We start from the raw sequence: 21,796 nt of genomic DNA, 5'->3' as shown, positions 1-21,796 counted from the left end.
GTCTACCAGTCCTGCAATATTTCTATATAGTTACGATTATTAATTAAATGCATTATCATAGTAAGAGAGTGCTGTAAATTCATTGTAAATATTTTTGTTATGAACTACAACATTTCTGAAAGCACAGGAGGGAAGGTCTGTGGTATTCAACATCGAGTTTACAGTTGAGTGTCTTCATACTTTTTAACTCTAATATACAAAATCCTAAAAGTTTATTTGTATTATTACACACTATCCACTATACCACTTCTATATCGACTGTAAGATGTCATTTCTGATCGCTTGTTTCCTGTATTAACATCTGCTAAATTGTGTAAATTGAGGCGGGCGTGTGAATTGCTTACTGCTGACATAAACAGTTTTCTGTCGCCATCTTGTGGTTGACGTCTGTCATCACACCTTCACACATTCAGTCCGTTCTGAGAACACTTTTTTTTTTTTAATGTTTTTATTTGTCACAGAAAAGTTGTATTTGCTCATCACTGCTTCGTTGGTTAATTTTAATATGAATGTGATTGTTATTTAAGAGTTGTACTTTCTGTCTCAACCAATGTTTAAAATAAAAGCGGAACCATTGTCTCCGCCTCAGGATGTCCACGGACTGTCCATGGTGTGGCACGCAGTCCAAACGCAAAAGAACAGCAGGGTGGAGGGTAGCATTTTAATTGATTAGACTTTGACGATCTGTCCATTTTTAGATAATCAGTCGGGTGATTTATTCACATTTTTCGTAACTTAAGGAAATCGGAGCTTCATCTGCTGTTGTGACGACTGAGCAGGTAAGAGGAGAGGGAGAGTCCATGTTGGTGATTACAGAGTCAGTGGATATCTCGTACTAACTGCTGATACTGTGGCGAGAAAGTTATCATCCTTTTATGTTGTCCGTGTTGTTTGGACTTGGAAAGATCTTCTCTGCAGAGTTCCTCAGTCTATTTATTTGCTGAACATTACGAACATCTGTAGCACTGACAAATCATTTTCAAATATTAAATCCATCTGCATGTGAGAGTAAACTATGGAGAGCTGGATCTAACTATTAGTTTCACTATTGATTGATCTGTCGATCATGTTCTCGATTAATCGATTAACTGTCTACTTAGCCTACTGCTAGTCTACTAGTGTTTCCCAAAGCCCAAGAGGCAGCCTATAAAGTATTCATTTGTCTCACCCAAAAGTTCACAACCAAAGTAAAGTATTTTGTTTTAATCCATTCATTTTATTTGATCAAACAATCAATTAACGATCAAAATATTCGGTGGTTAATTTCTGTCGATCACCGAATCAATTAGTTGACAAACTGTTGTAGCTCTAATGGCTTTGTTTATGCTTTCCTTCAGGCACATCATGAACTTCAAGTCATATACTTCTGCTTTTTATTCAGTCATACTCGTATGTCGATGCATTAAATGTGTCTCCTTTTTATATGTCTACATGCCTGGAGTGCATACATGTACATACAGTATGTACAGAGTCCTTTGTGTTTCTTGTTTGCTTGTGTTTTGAATGTTTGACATATTAAAAGCAGACTAAAGACAACAGTAAAACACATGTTCCTCAGATCAGATCAGATCAGATCCGCTTTGTGTGCTGGTAGACAAACATCATTTCTGGCATGGATGGCATGATGCTGGAGGAAGAAGATGATTGCCCAGAGCTGGTGCCCATCGACACCCAGCCTGGTCGTCCTGCAGGGCAGATACCGGTCACCATCATCACCGGCTACCTTGGTGAGTTCTGTGTTACAGATTTAATGAGCTTACAAAGGAGATTATAGTCTCAGACACTTGTCAGCAGGGTGTAGTTCACTCCACTTCCTTTACATTATGAGTAAATTAAGATATGAACAATATTATCCCGTATTGTTTTTAATGTGTTTGTTTCTATAGGTGCTGGAAAAACGACACTCCTGAACTACATCTTAACGGAACAACACAAGAAGCGGATTGCTGTCATTCTCAATGAATTTGGAGAAGGTAAAGTGGTCATGTCCTTAACAGAAAGCACTAGTATTAGCTGTTTAAGCAGATTTGGTTCATGCCAAACAAAGATGCCTTGTGCTATAAACTTAGTACAAGGCTGACTATTGTTGTGTTATTTCCTCAGCTCTCCACAAGAGAGCAGCATGGTAACAAACTTTGACTAGAATAGAAAAAAACATGTATCCAGAGTTTTTAAATCCACAAACTCTGGTACAGAAAATATGTTTGATTTACAGTATCATTTATGTTTAATTATGCAGAGGCTGGTTTAGACAATTTACTTTTTTGTTTGACTTTGTTAAAGTGGTCTAAAAACCTCACATTTGGCTTTTTGAAATCTGTATAGATATTGCCAAATATACAGTAATTTGGCATCTTTAACAGAAATGGCTGAGTCTGGATCAGCTAACCTCTCTCTGATGGTTCTTGGATCATCTTCCTCTCCCTACAGGCAGCGCCCTTGAGAAGTCCCTTGCAGTGAGCCAGGCAGGAGAGCTGTATGAGGAGTGGCTGGAACTGAGGAATGGCTGCCTCTGCTGCTCTGTGAAGTATGTAAAAATAACTATAGCTCATTTAAAATTACAGTATTAATGAATAAAATTTAAAAAAAAGATTTTTGGCTCTTACTGTGAGAGGTTGGGAAGATGAATGGTTTGTATCGGCATGTGTGGCTCCCACCATGACGCACTGAGGAGGAGATGAGGAGCCTGGTTACCACAACGTTCTGCAGCAAACGTCGTTTTCAGGAGGGCAATAAACCAAAACACTTGTCCAGGCTTTGTGAAGGATAATTTCCAAAGAAGCAGGGTGATGGAGGGCAGCATCAGATGGCCTGGCCTCCACAATCACCCAACCAGAACCCAGTTGAGATGGTTTGGGTTGGGTTTGATGGCAGTGTGAAGGACAAACTGCCAACAAGTGCTCAGCATGTGTAGGAGCTCCTCTAAGACGGTTGGAAAAGCTCCAGCTGACGACCTCATAAAGCTAACCCTGTCTGTTATTAAATCCTGTATTTACAGCATATTACAGTTTGTACTGTTACTATAGACAACATGTAAGTTGGTGCCTTGTTGAATTTGTGTTGAAGAGTTAAGCCTATGCTATTTTTAATCATCATGGTTATTCCTTCTTTTTTTTTTCTTTTTTTTTAGGGACAATGGTCTTAAAGCTATTGAAAACCTGATGGAGAAGAAAGGAAAGTTTGACTACATCCTGTTAGAAACCACGGGACTCGCTGATCCAGGTAATGTAAGCTTTTGCAAAGTCAGAAAGGGATCAGTTCTCATATAAATATGTATTTGATTATAGACCACTGGTTTTTCAAGCTCTGGCCTGGGAAGCAAATAGGCAGTTATTTTTCTCCTGTGAAATCTCAGCCAGCAGCTGTTTCTCCTGGTGTGTGTGTGTGTGTGTGTGTGTGTGTGTGTGTGTGTGTGTGTGTGTGTGTGTGTGTGTGTGTGTGTGTGTGTGTGTGTGTGTGTGTGTGTGTGTGGGCTGGAGGCAATGAAGTGACTTGGCTACTCCAGTCCCTCCCCCCCCCCTCCACACACACACACACGTACATCACTAGTGTACACACATTTCATAGTCAGCTGGCAGTATCCATTTGAAATAAGAATAACTAAATTCACATTATCCCCTTAACAATTGCTGTTTTTGGGGGTTGGTTGTTTTATAGTTTTCATTTCTCAGCAACAGAAATCTGGAATGCAGTGTTTTAAGTGATTTTACACAGTTTATGTACAGGGCAATGATTAGGTAACTTTTTTAAGGTAGCAATACTGATGAGTAACAGAACAGGGTCAGACCAGATTTAATAAGTGATCAATAGAGCTTCCCAGAAGGACCATGTCAAGACTGACCAACTTCTGCACATCCATTGACAGCTTGGCAGACAGAATTAAAGTAATTGCAAACACGGGTCTTCATGTATCCATGTCAACATTTTTGCTTTAAGAGGCCAAATTTTAAGGGGATACAAACTTGTCAACAAGCTTTCGAGTATTGAAAAATGCTTTGAAACTTGGTACCAAATTTTCCTACCCAAGTTAAGTTGTAAATTTCATCAGCGTCAGAGAGCCACGTTGTGATAACCACACCCACTGAGATAACATCACTTGGTGTCAGGTTCGGTAAATCTTACATTCCAACACCTTATTTCACTATTTTCATACAAATTTTTGGTCATATACCCGAGTTGCGTGAGCTGCAGTAAATGAGTGGAGACTAGAAGCTTCCTGATGCACAGGCTCTTAGCTGGCGTCCATCGATAGCCTGAGTGTGAGACGTTTAGGGAACATCTGTAAATTGTATTGTATCAATTTTCTTTGAAATAGTTTTTGTAAAAATTTGTATTGAAATAAGTATCAATCAGAAACCGGTATCAAAATCAATGTCTCTGTACTGCTATCAGTATAGAACGATACCTAGCCCTCAATACGTATAACATTTCCACTCAGGACCTCATATAGCCTAAGTAATATGATTTTTACCATATACAGTACTGGGTAGCAGTCCTGGTCCAACATTCAGGGATGACGCCTTTATGACTTATAGATTCAGTAATAGCACAGAGCCTTTTTTCTGTTTATGTGCATGAATAATGATTAAAGCCCCCTCTGATTACTTTGTGAAACCCATATCAGAAGTTCAACATTTCGTAACTAATTGAACACCAGACGCGTGTTGCAGTGACAGACCCATCCAATGGTAGCCAAAAAAAAATAACATGCATAAAAAAAAAAAAATCGAACTGTCCGTTAATCTCTCGGGTTTGAATCAGGAAATTTGAATCACAGGGCGAGTGTATGACAATTGGGGTGTGTCGCTAAGTGACAGGTGTCAGGAGGTAGCGGCATGGGCAGACACACACCACTTGGCTTCACAGACAGAAGCAACAGAGCGTGCTCAGACTGGGGCTGTCTTCACTCCACTGGCATGTCATTGGCTTGTTATCGAAGAGGACAGGTCTGTCATTGGCTCTGGCACTGCTGTCAATCATAAAGAGTCCCCGGGGGATTCTGTCCTTCCATTCAGGAAGAGGTTGGATGAGTTATGTGAAACATGCCACTCAAAAACAGTGTTTTCATTACGCTTCCATCAAATATTTACAATGCTTTCTTATTCTCACTTGGCAGTTTGACAAAAGTGCATTATGTGAACAAGCTGTGGCTCGGATGGTAACAGAGGGTCTTATAATAACCGTATCTGCAGGAAACAACCCAAATGTACCAGGAGGACATAAACTATTGAAGGCTTGTGATATTGGTTTTATCTGAGCTCAGCCAGACCAGAGAAATGCATGCAAGGTTGCTGAAAATAGTACTTTACTGAATTTAAAAACACACAGACTTTACATGTGGATGTCACTAAAGATATACATTTATAGAAATAAATAAGAACCAGTTTCCATAATCTTTTAATCCTGCATTAATTTAAGAAACTTCTAAGAAAACATTTCATTATTGCATGTTTATTAGATGAGAATAGTTGTCATACATTTTTATGTTATAATTGATTGTAAATTAAAAGTTTCTGATATCTGCCCAGAGTGTTGCATTGAAAAAAGACCAACATGGCCTGTTACTGTCTGAAACAACTTTTATCCTTCTGACACATTTTTGAGTTGTATGTACTTTGCATCATCAGTCATTTCTATCTGACATATCTATTCTGGCAGGAGCTGTGGCCTCCATGTTCTGGGTTGATGCAGAGCTTGGCAGCGACATCTATTTGGACGGTAAGAGATTGGTAATGATGTGTGACTTTTTGTCCTTCATGTTTGTTTGAGCTGAAGGCTTTAAAGGAGCAGTGTGTGGTATTCAGGAGGATCCACTGGCAGAAATGGAATGTAATATTCATAATCAATGTTTTCAACCGGAAACTAAGACCTGTTGGGCTTTTATTACCTGACAGTGAGCCCTTCTTATGTACATAGAGTGCGCCATGTTGCACTGCCATATTTCTTCTACAGTATCCCAGAATGGACAAACCAAACACTGGCACTAGAGAGGGCCTTTCATGTTTTCACATTAGCCGAAGGCCACTGTATCTCCTACACACCTGGCCAGGGAGGATATTCAGTTGGTCGCAATATGCTGCCTCACCAGTAGATGCCACTAAATCCTATTTCCTGGTCCTTTAACTCCTGTACTGTAGGACCAATTAACAGAAAGTTCCAGCATAGCTCAAGTTTTCCATTAATTAGCATTAGTACATGTCGTCGGGCCAATATTATTAAAGGTCCACATTAATGCAGGCCCCTCTGGTCCATTTTACTGTCATTTAACCTGTGGAAATAAACCATTTCTTTCTGGAACTAAGATACTCTCAACGGGCTTACTTTGAGCCTGTAAAAGCTCCCATCACACTACAATATGGAACAACATTTCATCTGAGTTGCCCAAATGGTGTCTGTCTTGTCAGTAGGGGTGTCATATTTGCTTATTTATTTATCTGCTGTAGTGGTATGTGTGTGTTTTGAATGAATGGCGTCTTGCTCCTCACAATAAATACTCAGCTGTCCGCTCTGTTGTGACAGCCTAGAAGACCAAAAGTTTTCTTTTAAATATGTCAGACAGACAGAATTTGACACAAGTTGTGGTGCTGCCTTTGATCCACTTATCCTCAATATCTGGTGTGTTTGTTTCTAGGCATCGTCACTGTCATTGATGCCAAGTACGGACTACAGGTATGTGATGAAAAATATGTATATATTTGTATATGTATATATTTCATGCTAAAACATTGAGTCAAAATGGATGAGATGATCGATAGGAAACTATTTAACAATTTCAAATGCTCTACATTTAGTGATTCCGGCTCTTCAAAGAACAACTTGAATTAAACACTTTTGGGTTTTGGGCTGGTTAAAAGTTGTCACCTTGGACTGCAGGAAATCATGATTGACTCCAAATACAGTCTGAATGATAATTAATCAAAACTATTATCAGAACATTATATAGTATTGAAGTAGCAGTTGCAGCCTAGTGGTGCGTTAATAAGCAATTGGGTAGTGGGAGAATACATCTGAACGCCTGTTGAATGAGGAATATCTCGCCAGGAAAGTGGGAAGTTTTTGAAAGCTCAGAGGAGTTGGTTTGATAACACTTGACATGGCAGCGTTTCTGGTAAAAGGAAAAATTATACCTACTCTGAAAATAAGGTGCAATAGCCAGACTTGGGTAGCCTACCTGCCTGGTTTGGTACTAGTGTTAAGAGTACATCAAGATGTGTAGAAATGTAGTGCACATATAATATTGACCTCCTGAGCTACAGTTAGTCCTTGTGTTGGTTCTAATAGATGATGACGAGGTTGTTTCTCACTTTTCTGTATTCTGATAACAGAAATAGAGACATTTTTCTGGGGCGATCATGTTGCCTGTTTGTTTTCTTCGTAATAAGGCTCTCAGCTAGAAAGTGGGACATTCCCAAATGGAAACTTCTCCCGATTCCAATTTTCCTGAACTCACAATTAATCATATCGTTGCCAACAATACATTGTTGTTCCGCTATAAAGCTGGCAAAGAAGGTAGTCAGAGCTGAATCTCCCTTATACACGGGCTTCATGAGCCGGCATGGCATGGGAATAGACATTGACACTGTCACATCACGTTTCTGATTCCAGACCGCTGGCATGCTATCTACAAATCCCACACTGGGGCTGAATATGTTTGTGTAAAACAGAAAAAACGGCGTAATGAAAGGTCTTCTTTACGGCATTATTGCTGGACCTCTGTGTAAAACGGGCCTCAGACACGTCCTGCTCTATCTGTGGTATTTAAAAAGAACAGGCGAAGTGACACCGAAATAATGGGCTCTAATTTGAAGGTGTCATGCTCGGTGAGGTGACACATTCCTTGGCCTATAGGTGCTGCTCTGTCCTCAGAGCGCAGAGAGGCAAGATGAAGGGATTCATGACAGACTGAAGGAGAGGATGTAACTCATAGTGAATGGGGTAATTGATATCAAAGATGTGACCGTTATAATGGGACTGTCACATCCACTCACCTGCCTCCCCTCTCTCATCTGTCCCATCAAATATCTGTCTAAAACTATATCCACATCTTATCTGCCCTTGTCCGCACACCCTCTGAAAGGCCTTTTCCTCTTGGTGCATAGGTTGTTGGATAAAAGCACCAATCGGCCATTCCATTAACTTTTATTTAATACATTTTTGTCATTGAAACCTTCAGAGATAAAGCTGTGGGGATTCAGACAGTGACAGATTCATGTCAGATTGACACTCAGGGGTCAGGACCCTGATTAACACCTCCTGCACTGTATGCTCTTACATATTAAACTGTTTTGGGAAAATGCAGCGTCCCCAGAGGAAGCACAAGACTCAAACAGAAAATGAAAAGTGATCTCCTGTGGTTTCATGTGTTAAGAAAGTCACTTAGTTCACTGAGATGAAAATACAGGCCTTTCTTTTATCACTTTTCACATTTTGGGTTGGTTATTTCCTGATATTTATTTCAAAACCATGCTCATCGTTGTCATATTGTGGTTGCAAGTGTAAGTTATGTCCATTTTTCGTAGCAACTGATAGAGGAAAAAGCAGATGGACTCGTCAATGAAGCAGCCAGGTATTTATTTTTTGTTATTATTTTTTTGTGATGGATTATATAAAAATTATTATTTGTGATTGATTCGTGATCTTTTGAGATGCTGCTTGTGTATTGTTAACTTTGGACAGAGCCAGTCTCTGTGATAAGCCGATGGTAGTAACTTTATATTTACTATACGTACGTACAGAAAGCCAGTGAACATATTTCCCAAAATGCTGAACTATTTCTTTAACTACACCAGGTTTCGTAGCTTGCTGTGGACTGTTGCCACTCGTCTCGTCTCTCAGTTTGTCTCCTCCAGCAGCTGTGTTGTGTTGTTGTTGAACAAATGATGAAAAAAGACCAGTTGCGGCATGACCCTTTGCATTCTTGGTCTTTGTTTGTGTTTTCACCTCTAAACTAAGCAGTCCTCAGCTGCGTTTGAGTTCGGCACGCATTTCCCTCTGCCACCCATTAAGACTTCTAAACATAAATACATACAGTTGGAAATTAGAGTTTGGGTTGACTTAATTGGATTTAATAAACAGAAATAACAATTTGACAAGGCTACGTCATCCTGAATTTTTCTCTGTTGTTGGTGCAGATTGTTGAAGAGCAAGTTCACGTCATGTAAACACTATGTTGTCTTTTCAGACAGATTGCTGTTGCTGACCTGACCATTATCAACAAGACAGACCTGGTGAATGAGGACGAATTAAACCAAGTCAGAGACACTGTCAGGTCAACATCCCATGTTTTATACTGCATATCATCTGAGGCATCAGTAGAGGGCATGTGTAAGGCTGCATCTTCATTAATACCAGGGGTTTCCCTACCGTTATATCACCCAAGTTGCAACACCCAAAGTTTTTTTTTCACAGCAGCCAACCCTACCTTTACTATAAGCTTTGCTTTTTCATATTTGGTGATTATTATAACTCTTTTATTGATAACAGTCCAAAACCCCTGAGTTTTTAACCAAATCGGGGTCAGCAGTATTTTCAAAAGATTCCGTTTTACGAGTTAGAAAATGAAAGAACAATGTGGAGGCAAGGTGTAAACACAGCCAGAATTATTTGTTTGGCTGAAGCCTAAGTAAATCTGAGGCTGATTTGTGTTTTCTCTCCCTTCAGGTCTATAAATGGTCTTGTCAAGATTTTAGAAACTCAGAGATCAAAGTAAGTAGTTTTTTTTATCAACACATAAAAGTGATCATTTTGTGAGATACGGTTAAGTAGCTTCTCTGTGGCCATCCTGCCGTGTTTACTGTAACTACTGCTCAGATCTTTGTATCAAAGATGAAGCGGTTCAAGCATGACATTGCTCCAGAGACACACGTGCTTATACAAACACACTGAGTAAACACTAGACCTTCAATGGTCTCCAGTTACCCACAAGTCTGTGCTCTCTGACCCCCAGATCTTATGTGCATGCACCCTCAGTGTTAGCATGTTGTGTGTTATAGAACCCAGGTAGCATCTGGCTAACACAAGCGGTGTGTATGAAAGGTCTGGGTGTGTTGCTTTGCCCTCCGACAGAGTTCAGAACCTGGTGCGCAGATCAAAGACACCGTGCATCTAGGGGTTAATTGAAAAAACATTACCCAAACTTTTTGTTTGAGTCACTTCAACGGGTTACCTGCCATGTTAGTTTGTGGCAAAAGCAGACATTTCTGGCCTGATTTACTTTTCACTTTGATGTGGTTGGAATTTAAATGTTGATCTTCTCTCGCAGGGTGGATCTCTCTGAGGTGCTGGATCTGCATTCTTTCGACAGTAAGGACGGAGCAAAGTGAGTTGGGTTTTTTTCTCATTGAAGTTTTATGTATTCAAATTTCATTCATTCTTTGGTTGTGTTATAAAAATTATTTAGTTACAAGAAACTGATGTGAAAATCAATGACTACTATTAGTGTAATTATTTGTGTAAATATGTACATATGAAACACAGCTGACAGATGCAGTACACTGCCCCTCCTTTAAAGTTTGATATCATTGTTTTGTTGAGGACATTTCACATTTATGGCCTTCAGTAACAGAAGTACATGCAACATCATTATTGTAACTTTATGTCAAGAAACTGATTTTCAAAATAAAACCCAAAGTGGACATTCTTTTAAAGCTTATACCAATATTTCTGTTCAGGAGATTAAGTCATTTTACAATGACACATCTCATGATATTATAATTACATTTTTAATATTGAGTGATGATTTCAACAGTTTTTATATGGACACCTTACATTTTTTATGAGCAGAAATAATCACTGCTTAAAAGTTACATTACAGCAGAAAAATGAATGTGCTTCTGCATTTGTTTGGAATTTATTCAATGCAATTTCTCATACTTATCATAACTTGTTGCTTGACATGCCGTATGTGTCGTACAGGTGTGTACACGAATAAAAGTGTCAGTGTCTTCAAAAACTTTCGGTGGAAGATTAAAACCTTATCTGATTCTGTTGAAGCTTTTGTTTCTAGTTAGTGTGAACTGTTTCACCAGAAGTCTTTGATACTGTTGCTGTCCATGTTTCTCTCTAATTAACAGACTCTTTCATTGAGCATCCCTCTGTTACACCACAGGACGGTCATCATATTGTGTCTCCTGTAGAATGTGATTCTCATGAATAGAGTCGGTGTTCATCCCTTCATGTGAATGAACCGGCCGCCATGTTAAAGCTCTCTTACATGCCCCGAGTCAGTGTCTCTGGTCCAGCTGCAGAGGATTAGAGCTGTGTGTGTCCACTGGCTCCCGAGGAGTTCCCCTTGTCCCAACAGATAACTCCTTTCCCTGTGCCTTTGAGAGTCGCGGCCCCTCCTCCCCTCCAATCCCATGCTGGCTGTTTGAAGCGGCCCCCCGCCGCTCTGCCTGTGTGGTACTAACAGCACGCGGGGCTCAAGCAGCTGGACACAACATTTAGCCTCCTTGTGAGGTCAGGGAGAAGAGGGGGAACAAGGGCTATAGTTTGTTTGGGGGTGGTGGTGGGAGTTCTGTAGGATTTAATTGCCATTTCTAAAGTCTTTGCAAGTCCATTTAGAGTTGTGTCATTAAGCACTGATACAGCATACAGTGTAAAATAGTGTGAGATTAAACACAAAGAAAAAAAACCCTGTATAAGTCCACTCTTCTTTTGCAAAAAAGACAAAGGACATGGCTGGAAGTAATAAGAAGCTCAGCTTGTTTTTTTAAACCTTTATTTAACCAGGAAAGCTTCCCTAATAATAAAACAAAAGACGGCAGTGACCATAAATTACAGATAAACAACATAAATAGTGAACAGTTGAACAGTACAGTAGTTTCATGTTTAAAACAGGGATTCACAACTTATTTGATGCGTGAGCCCTAAAAACAAAACTGTGTCTACTTGTAAACTTTCATCTGTGGTTGCTTATGTCTATTAGTTGTGACCAATTAAATCAAAACAGTATTTTGCAGAACTAACATCACCCAGTAACTCACCATTCCCACGCTGTTGTGTGGCAGCAATGCTTTTTCTACTTTTCTAAACTGTTGTTGATCTTGTGACTCTTCTTGTTTTATCTGATGTTGCATCGGATAAAAGGGCACTTTTTTCCAAGACAAAACCATATGAATAACTATTCTAAATCAGAAGCAGTAAGTTATTTACACTAATACCAAAAGATTGTTAACATCTGTGGCCTGAAGAGAGAGCTCACACTGTCATTATTGTGCCAACTTTTTTTTACTGATACAAACTGTAAATGCAACTCCAGAAATAATAAAAAGAAGACTCAACATAACAATACGTATTGAGTCTATCTTGAAAAAGTATTGTTGTACTGCAGCCGACAGATACTTTTGGACACACACAAACTGTCTCAAATTCTGACTTTGAAGTTAAATATTTTTTAAATAAATCCGCACCATGATCATCTTTAAATTTTTCTTAAGTGAAATTGAGTCTCATTTGTTGAGTGAAACTTAAGAAAATAGTTTTTAATATTCTTTTCATCTTAAAGTCTTACAGAGAAGCTCCAGCTCGTGAAAACTACAACCCCACATCTCGACAAGGTAGTATTGATGTTTGTGCTCTGAGCTGTTTCAATTGTATTTATTCCCTGCACTTACTCTTTGTGCACCTCCTACGGTTGTTTTTTTTCTTGTTTTGTTTGCTAATTTATTTCCACACATCATTTCCTACAGAATAAAGGAGGATGCATTCTCCTCAGGCTAAAACTGCCTCGCATTCCCCCAGGCTGTAACACTGAAGTGAAAACTCCCTCCCATACTTTGCTTTTTGTGTTGAGATCAACTTGAGGCTTTTGATGTTTTCTAGTTACATCACAAATAGACCCAGACTGGGTCATATTCCCAGACATTGAACCCCTCTTGACTTACGTTGACTGCTTGTTGGCTAGACCGATGCGAGTCTTGGCTGCATGTTGTGGCTTTAGGGTTGTTCTCAGTTGAGTACGGCATTTTGAAAATGAGTTTCGTATGCTGTTTTATGGGAGATATAAAGTGTATCCTCAATCTTCAATATCCAGGGATCCATGAAGTCAACTTATTTTAAATGGAGATATCAGTCTGTTAAACGGTTTCTTCCATGATTAGTTTCCAAACTATTTCTGTGGATGTTTTCATCAGGTATTAGACCAAAGGACTCCTGGCAGCAATCAGGCCTCATATTGTTTTCAGTCATGCTTTATCCCCATAAACTTTTATCACAGGATGAGGAGAGATGAGGGTTATTTGTGTGGGTAAATAACGGCATTGTTGTCTGTTTTCTCTCGGGTTCCTTTTCCCGCATTAAGCTCAACTGTCCTTCAGACCCTCCCCACACTCACACACTGAAACCGCTCCACCCTCATGTTGCTCTTTTCATGTAAATTAGAATGCTGTTTTTCCGTTGTTATACGAAATGACAAGGAAGTGTGTAGACTTAACACTTCAACACAAAACCCCCAAATATCTGTAAAGTGCCCTTTTTCATGCAGTAAGGAAGTATTGAGAGGAGGGACTGTGTGTGTGGGGGTGGGGTGTGGGGGGGGGCAGATAAAGAGTTGCTTGGTTGCAGGTGCCAGTTGTGGTTTTTGACACATTCATTGACAAAGTCATCAGCTGGGAGTGTAAAAAACACTTCTTTTTTTTTTTTTTTTTTTCAGCATTCATTATGACTGCTAGTTTCAGTAAACTGAAAATATGTGACGTGAAAATGTGTTTTAAGTAAATGTCACCAGTTTTCCTCAGGGAATGAAAATATGAATCTCAAAAAATTAAAGCATTGGTGAATGTAAATACACTTAATCGTACTTGAATGTAATTTGAGGTACTTTTTATGTACTTTATACGTCCACTAAACCACATTTCATCAGAAAATATTGAACTTTTTGCGACATTTCTCTGATGACGAACTAATTTCTCCACTGCATTCAAAGATCTTTGTATTGTATTGTGTATTCTTTAAATCTTGCTTTCAACATGTTATTTTATGATATGCCAACATATGAAAAATGTTGGAGACTGACATCACCTTACCTATCAGAGGGGCAACTCTGATAGGTCCGGAGGGTTAATGGGACTGGCCTGCAGGGCAGCAGCCTTCAAGGATAAAATGCCTCAGTTCTCACTACTACAGCAAACAGCTTGAACACATTACATTACATTTCATTTAGCTGACGCTTTTATCCAAACCGACTTACAATAAGTGCATTTCAACATGAGGGTACAAAACCCAGAATGACAAGAATCAAGAAAATACAATTTCTTCAAGAAAGCCAACTACAAAGTGCTATCAGTAAGTGCCATTTTAAGTGCTACTAAAGTTCTACTATTCAAGGTAAAGTCTGAAGAGGTGTGTTTTTAGTTTGCGGTGGAAGATGTACAGAGTTTCCGCTGTCCTGATGTCGTGGGGAGCTCATTCCACCATTTAGGAGCCAGGACAGCAAACAGTCGTGATTTTGTAGAGTGTTTAGCTCACAGCGAGGGAGCAACAAGCCGATTGATTGAAGCAGAGCGGAGTGAGCGGGCTAGGATGTAGGGTTGGACCATGTCCTGGATGTAGACTGGACCCGATCTGTTCGCAGTGCGGTACGCAAGTACCAATGTTTTGAAACAGATGCGGGCGGCTACTGGTAACCAGTGAAGGGAGCGGAGGAGCGGAGTAGTGGGAGTGAATTTAGGAGGTTAAAGACCAGTCGAGCTGCGGCATTCTGGATGAGCTGCAGAGGTCGGATGGCGCTAACAGGTAGACCTGCCAGGAGGGAGTTACAGTAGTCTAGGCGTGAGATGACCAGAGCCTGGACCAGAACCTGTGCCGCCTTCTGATTGAGAAGAGGACGTATTCTCCTGATGTTGTGCAGCATGTATCTACAGGAACGCGTCGTTGCAGTGATGTTGGCAGTAAGAGAGTTGACTGTCGAGTGTCACGCCGAGGTTCTTAGCAGTCAGGGTCGGGGATAACACAGAGTTGTCCAAGGTAGTAGTCAGGTCGAGGGTGGGAGAATCTTTCCCTGGAAGGAAGAGCAGTTCGGTCTTGTCGAGGTTGATTTTCAGGTGGTGTGTGGACATCCACTGAGAGATGTCAGTCAGACAGGCAGAGATTCGTGCGGCTACCTGTGTTTCAGATCGGGGAAAAGAGAGGATTAGTTGGGTGTCATCAGCATAGCTGTGGTAGGAAAAGCCATGCGAGTGAATGACAGAGCCGAGAGAGTTGGTGTACAGAGAGGAGAGGAGGGGACCCAGGACGGAGCCTTGAGGGACACCAGTAGTGAGAGGACAAGGTTCAGACACAGATCCTCTCCAAGTTACCCGGTAGGTGCGGTCGTTGAGGGAGGATGAGAACAAGGAGAGAGCAGAGCCTGAGACACCGAGGTCCTGAAGGGAAGAAATAAGGATCTGGTGGTTCACTGTGTCAAATGCAGCAGAAAAGTCCAGAAGGATCAGGACAGAGGAGAGAGAGGCTGCTCTAGCATTGTGGAGCTGCTCAGAGACTGCAAGGAGGGCCGTCTCTGTTGAGTGGCCTGCCTTGAAACCAGACCGGTGAGGGTTAAGAACACGTGGTTTAGGAAGAACCAGACGATAGATGCGCTTTTACGCACGAAAGGGGTTTTTACGCACAGCAAACCATTCAGGCCTCTTTGGCACAGTCGAGTTTTTACGCGTTTTTGAACATTCTGCGCGTGATCATGACTCTCTCCAGTGAATCTGAAGCGTCACAACACGCTGGATTGCTTCAAGAGGGCGATGAGATCGACATAGTGGGTGAGGATGATCCTGTCCACGCGCGGTTATATCAAAATGAGTGCACCACCGATCCCGGTTCCTCAGGAGAATCTGGTGCTGAGTTTGACTCTTCGGAGCCAGAGTCCTCGGGAGAAAGCGAGAGCAGTTTCTGCGCAGACGCACCGTCGTCCAGGAAAGCCCAGAACAGCTCGGTAAAGCCCCCATGCTCCTACATCGCCCTCATCACCATGGCCATCCTGCAGAGCCCACTGAAGAACATCAGTTCCCCGCATTAAGCTCAACTGTCCTTCAGACCCTCCACACACTGAAACCGCTCCGCTCTCATGTTGCTCTTTTCATGTAAATTAGAATGCTGTTTTTCCGTTGTTATACGAAATGACAAGGAAGTGTGTAGACTTAACACTTCAACACAAAACCCCCAAATATCTGTAAAGTGCCCTTTTTCATGCAGTAAGGAAGTATTGAGAGGAGGGACTGTGTGTGTCTGTGTGTCTGTGTCTGTGTGTGTGGGGGGAGGGGGGCAGATAAAAAGGGGATGGTGTTGCTTGGTTGCAGGTGCCAGTTGTGGTTTTTGACACGTTCATTGATAAAGTCATCAGCTGGGAGTGTAAAAAACACTTCTTTTTTTTTTTTTTAAATTTATTTAGCATTCATTATGACTGCTAGTTTCAGTAAACTGAAAATATGTGATGTGAAAATGTGTTTTAAGTAAATGTCACCAGTTTTCCTCAGGGAATAAAAATATGAATCTCAAAAAATTAAAGCATTGGTGAATGTAAATACACTTAATCGTACTTGAATGTAATTTGAGGTACTTTTTATGTACTTTATACGTCCACTAAACCACATTTCATCAGAAAATATTGAACTTTTTGCGACATGTCTCTGCCGACGAACTAATCTCTCCACTGCATTCAAAGATCTTTGTATTGTATTTTGTATTCTTTAAATCTTGCTTTCAACATGTTATTTTATGGTATGCCAACATGTGAAAAATTTTGGAGACTGACATCACCTTACCAGAAAATGTCAAATTTCTTTTGTCATGATATTTTGTGTTTCTTCCTCAGAGTATTTTAACTGTGACATTTGAAGTGACTGGAGATCTGTCTGAGGACGCCTTGAATGCCTTCATTCAAGTAAAGACACTCTGCGTCATTCACATCCCTGCTGCCATTGCTAATTAGCTCTAATACAATAAAGTCCTTTTGAAAAGTAAACACCCATTTTCCATTGTCTCAGGATCTCCTATGGGAAAAGATGTTCTGTAACAAAGAAGGGCAACCCATGACTGTCATCCGGTTAAAGGTACAGCAGAGCACAATAGACACCCCTGTGGCAGCAGCAATCAATAACACCAGCTTTATTATCTGTATTAATCAGTTCCAAATGCTTCTTTCTGTGGAGGTTAACGTGTCACTCGTGACATGTGTGTTTTTAGGGCATAGTATCATTTACAGGTAAAGCACACCAAGTTATGCTGCAGGGGGTGCACGAGTTGTACGAGCTGAATGAGACTCCACAGCTTTGGGAGGAGAACCCGCACATCAACCGGCTGGTCTTTATAGGTGAGGACACACACATGTACACATATTTTATTTGTGTTTACGCAGTTTTTGTATACCACTGTGAAGGCAGCCAATGCGATGAGATGCATGACACTAATCAAAATGGCTTCTATTTACGTCCCTCTATTACATTTTTGTTAAGCAGTCTCTGTGCTAATATTTACTTTGTACAGGTTGGTCATTAATATTATTGACAACTTTAAAGTTGTTTTCTGATTCTAAATTCTTGACAAACTTCTTGGCTGTAATCCTGCAGCATAGTTTTTTTAGATAATGCATTATTTTATGGGTCCATAATCTCAATTTCCTGTAAATGCCCCATATACTTTGCTACGGAAAACAGAAACCATGTTCAGTTGAGTTTAGTTGAACTGGAAAAGCAATCATGTTAAATTTGCAGCATATCTATATCTGCGTGTGTGAGCATAAAGCCATGCTGTGTTGATGCTCACTTTTGTCTTTACTCTGTTTGCAGGCAGAAACCTGGACAAGGACGTTCTGCAGGAACGGTTCACTTCTACAGTGGTGCTGGGCACAGAGAAGAATTAGCTAATAGCTCCGCTCTCCTCTTCACATCAAAAACGGTTGATCCTGGAGCAAATGTTGTGGCACTGGCCATCCATAACTCTGAGGTTGTCTTTCAGACATTCATTCCTTCTCTCCATGAGGATGAGGTACGTCAGAGGATGGCTGAAGGTAACTGCAGTAGTCCGTGCAATAGTTTCAAATTGTGATAATGATCACAACCTGCTTTAAAAGCTTCAAGAGTGTTTGATGTGCTCCTGACGATGGAAAATCACCAAACATGACCTTAATAAATAACCTGTAATAAAATTATGAATGACTGCACACACAAACATGTAGCAAAGGTCCAAAAGTTTTTATCAAAACATTTCATTTTTAAAAATGCAAAGATGGCTTTATAAAATCTGCAGTTTTAGTGATGCTCCTACTGTATCAAGTGTGGTACATGATTGTACTTTAATAAATGAAGTAGCCCTGCTCATGTTTCTGACCTTTTTAAAGCCCTGTATTTTTTAATTATTCAGAATAAAAAAAGTTTTTTCTTTGAACATGGTACTGTATAGATTTTCTGTTATACTTAAACAATGTAACAGTTCTAATTGTTGACAAATTGCAGTCACTCTACCGTTTTTTGGTGTTATTTAAGCTTTCATTGGTAGTCATGTGAGAACCACCTCTTTCTCTCACACACAAAGTGCAGGCACACACAGTAGGCCCTGTCAGGTGAAGAAATAGGTGGAGTTTTCCCAACGTGGTCATTTGCAATGGAGATGTTTTAGCGGCAAGGTTTAGCACATATCCGCTATTGGACCGGTTTGCTTTGAGGATGGCTCTACTTATTCATCCCGGTCGTAAAGCCAAGCTGAGCCGATAGCAAAGAGCGCACTGTGCAGCTGAGCCGTTTCCTACTCGATTCTGATGCTGATGACCTCGTTCAGGGGAGTTTTTCCTCTTTTCTCCGCTGGCTGCGGGAAGCCCTACGACGGCCATTTTCATGGTCACGCCACCTGCGGGCATCCAGAGGTGGCAAACTAAACGAACCCGCGGCGGCTTTCAAGGTTTGGAAACACTTGGTTTCTTATCACGTGTTAGGCGTGGTGTTAAAATTCCCGTGAACATCCAACCACTGACTGCTGCTGTACAATTTATAATATCAAAAATGTGTTTGTTTTAGTATCTCAGGGACCGCCAGAGAGGCGAACCTCCTTAAATTAGTCGCCGTTAATGTGTTTAATTCAGGGATGCAAAAATAATAATCATGATGAAAACACTTTAGGTAGGAATGGGTAAATTTTTTGGCGCATTTTATTTGATATAATTTTGTGATTGGCCTCATTTCAACCATTTTAAAATCAAATAAATCGCATAGAAATATTTATATTTTATTTAAAAAAAAATTCAACTAACAACCATCCATGTGCTTTCTAGGCATGAATGGGCCTTGCGCGCATCCCCCCCTCCCTATCTGTTTGCTTGCTGTGGCGCCCCGCGGTGAGGGGCAACTCTGATAGGTCCGGAGGGTTAATGGGACTGGCCTGCAGGGCAGCAGCCTTCAAGGATAAAATGCCTCGGCTCTCACTACTACAGCAAACAGCTCGAACACATGGTTTAGGAAGAACCAGACGATAGATGCGCTTTTACGCACGAAAGGTTTTTTTTACGCACAGCAAACCATTCAGGCCTCTTTGGCACAGTCGAGTTTTTACGCGTTTTTGAACATTCTGCGCGTGGTCATGACTCTCTCCAGTGAATTTGAAGCGTCACAACACGCTGGATTGCTTCAAGAGGGCGATGAGATCGACATAGTGGGTGAGGATGATCCTGTCCACGCGCGGTTATATCAAAATGAGTGCACCACCGATCCCGGTTCCTCAGGAGAATCTGGTGCTGAGTTTGACTCTTCGGAGCCAGAGTCCTCGGGAGAAAGCGAGAGCAGTTTCTGCGCAGACGCACCGTCGTCCAGGAAAGCCCAGAACAGCTCGGTAAAGCCCCCATACTCCTACATCGCCCTCATCACCATGGCCATCCTGCAGAGCCCACTGAAGAAGCTGACGCTGAGTGGCATCTGTGACTTCATCAGCAACAAGTTTCCCTACTACAGAGACAAGTTCCCTGCTTGGCAGAACTCGATCAGGCACAACCTCTCCCTCAATGACTGCTTCATCAAGATCCCAAGGGAGCCTGGAAATCCGGGCAAAGGTAACTACTGGTCTCTGGATCCTGCCTCCGAGGACATGTTCGACAACGGCAGCTTCCTTCGCCGAAGGAAGCGGTTCAAGAGGAACCAGCCCGAGTTCGGCAAAGACGGACTCGTGTTTTATTCCAGCTTGAACTGCTACCGGCCGTACGGGCAACCCTATGGTGTACGGGGCCAGGTAAGCCACACACCCGCTGCGCCTATTCGGTACATGCCCCTGCAGGATTGCATCATGATGCCTCCTTCTTCCTACCACCTTTTACCACAAACTCTGAACAGCCACGGGAAGTGCAGTGGGCCTAAAGACTTCAGAGCACAGCAGTGCGCAACAAAAGCCGCTGAGCCAAAGCCTGGCCCTCAGGCAAAGTGCTCATTCAGCATCGATAGCATCATGAGCAGACCCTCACCTATGAGTCCACAGCAAAGCCATCACAGCGCTCTTAGATACGGCCACCTTTACATGTCGGGCCCTGCTGCCTGTTTGGTCCCGACGCTCCTGCAGCCCTCAAGGACTCCGTTCTGCCCTCCTCCCATGCCTTTAATAAATGAGCGCCTCAGACTCTCTTACCCTCGCTGCTGAAGCCTTATCTGATACCTTACAGTGTCTGTCTGTTTGATGCAATGTGAAGATACGTAGGTGTAGTTCATTTCTTAAAGAAATATTTTAATTGCATGATATTTATGTGCGCTGAAAGCAATGTAAATAAGATCAGTGGTAATATATTTGTTAAGTCGCTTCAGTGAAAAACCGCATTGATAAATGTTTTTATTATAATGTGTCAAAATAAATGTCTGATAATACATTTGCTGTTTGTGTGATGATGTCGGTCGTTTTGAACTTACAAAAGAAGAATGGGTCTATATCAATGACAGTTAAACTAGAACACCTGAAAGGATTTCTTCTCTGATCGGAAACTTGTGATTAAGAAGAAGAGAATAAAAACTGAAAGTTTTTACCTCAACGTGTTGGCGATAAGATTTCAATATTAAGGTAAACTTCTACTACAAATTAAACATCAAAATAAATTTCCAACCAGTGAATGAATAAGGATGATAAAACTCTAAACTTAAGTCCCTTAATGAGACTTGAATTGCACACTTTTAGAAATAAAGCTCTTCACTTCTTCCTCTTTATACAAATTAAACGTCCGGAGTTGTATAAGAGACACGGACATGTCTGCAACAAATTATTTTTGTCCAAATTTAGGTCAGATGTTAAAAAAAATATATATATATATTTTGAAAGGTCTTGGAGGACTGATTTTGCATGCGCTTTGTCAAATATACAAAAATATTAGTTCATCCTTACCGCCTCAAGGTCGCACTGTTTCCAAAATATTGGAACAGAAATCATGCAGACCAAAGTTGACCTGTTGTGATGGGCAATCCAATACTTACGCTATTACTGCAATGCTGCAGATACTTTTTAAATGAAAAAGGCGATCATATCTTAAATATATCGTGGATAATCTGCAGGGGAGATGGAGAGAGTGAGAGCTTAAGATCCTGGAAAGAATATGTGCTTCAAATGAAAAACGGACACTTTGCTGTTAATGAGTGAAGTTTTTCTGTTGTATAAACTGGCTACAGTCCCGGTCAGTGTTTTCACACCGGGCCGTGTGGACAGAACAGACACTAGCAGTGTCTGGTTGCAGCAGACCGGGCCCCGACACAATTCCCCCTCAGCCATCAGTCAGATATCTATTTTTGGCCTCAGGCTCAGCTGATTGTGGGCCTTGACGATTCAGTCCCTCCCTGATTTTTTTTTTTCTTGT

At 41.1% G+C, this 21,796-nt stretch overlaps 2 protein-coding genes across 3 annotated transcripts; both read left to right on the top strand.

Annotated features, from left to right (window-relative positions):
- The first annotated feature begins 614 nt into the window (after positions 1-614).
- On the top strand, positions 615-18,372 carry cbwd (COBW domain containing). Of its 2 annotated transcripts, none has more exons than XM_069699539.1 (16): positions 615-779; positions 1,595-1,727; positions 1,887-1,973; positions 2,431-2,527; positions 3,131-3,222; positions 5,659-5,718; positions 6,632-6,669; positions 8,520-8,566; positions 9,182-9,268; positions 9,661-9,705; positions 10,262-10,318; positions 12,506-12,557; positions 16,802-16,870; positions 16,974-17,039; positions 17,173-17,299; positions 17,775-18,372. In XM_069699539.1, exons 2-16 carry the CDS (start codon positions 1,613-1,615, stop codon positions 17,846-17,848), a joined length of 1,113 nt encoding a protein of 370 aa, XP_069555640.1. In that variant the 5' UTR covers positions 615-779; positions 1,595-1,612; the 3' UTR covers positions 17,849-18,372. The 2 variants fall into 2 exon arrangements, with proteins under 2 accessions (XP_069555640.1, XP_069555641.1); XM_069699540.1 differs by having other exon boundaries at positions 1,559-1,727.
- A 949-nt stretch (positions 18,373-19,321) lies between these two features.
- On the top strand, positions 19,322-20,815 carry foxd5 (forkhead box D5). Its single transcript, XM_069699356.1, has one exon. It carries the CDS (start codon positions 19,558-19,560, stop codon positions 20,599-20,601), a length of 1,044 nt encoding a protein of 347 aa, XP_069555457.1. The 5' UTR covers positions 19,322-19,557; the 3' UTR covers positions 20,602-20,815.
- The last annotated feature ends 981 nt before the right edge of the window (positions 20,816-21,796 follow it).

The sequence above is a fragment of the Brachyistius frenatus genome, unplaced genomic scaffold (genome assembly GCF_029030835.1).
Source record: "Brachyistius frenatus isolate BFR_SWC_R1_liver_20210118 unplaced genomic scaffold, ASM2903083v1 Contig_30, whole genome shotgun sequence".
Taxonomy (NCBI): Eukaryota; Metazoa; Chordata; class Actinopteri; family Embiotocidae; genus Brachyistius; species Brachyistius frenatus.
This window is presented reverse-complemented; position numbering and strand designations above follow the sequence as displayed.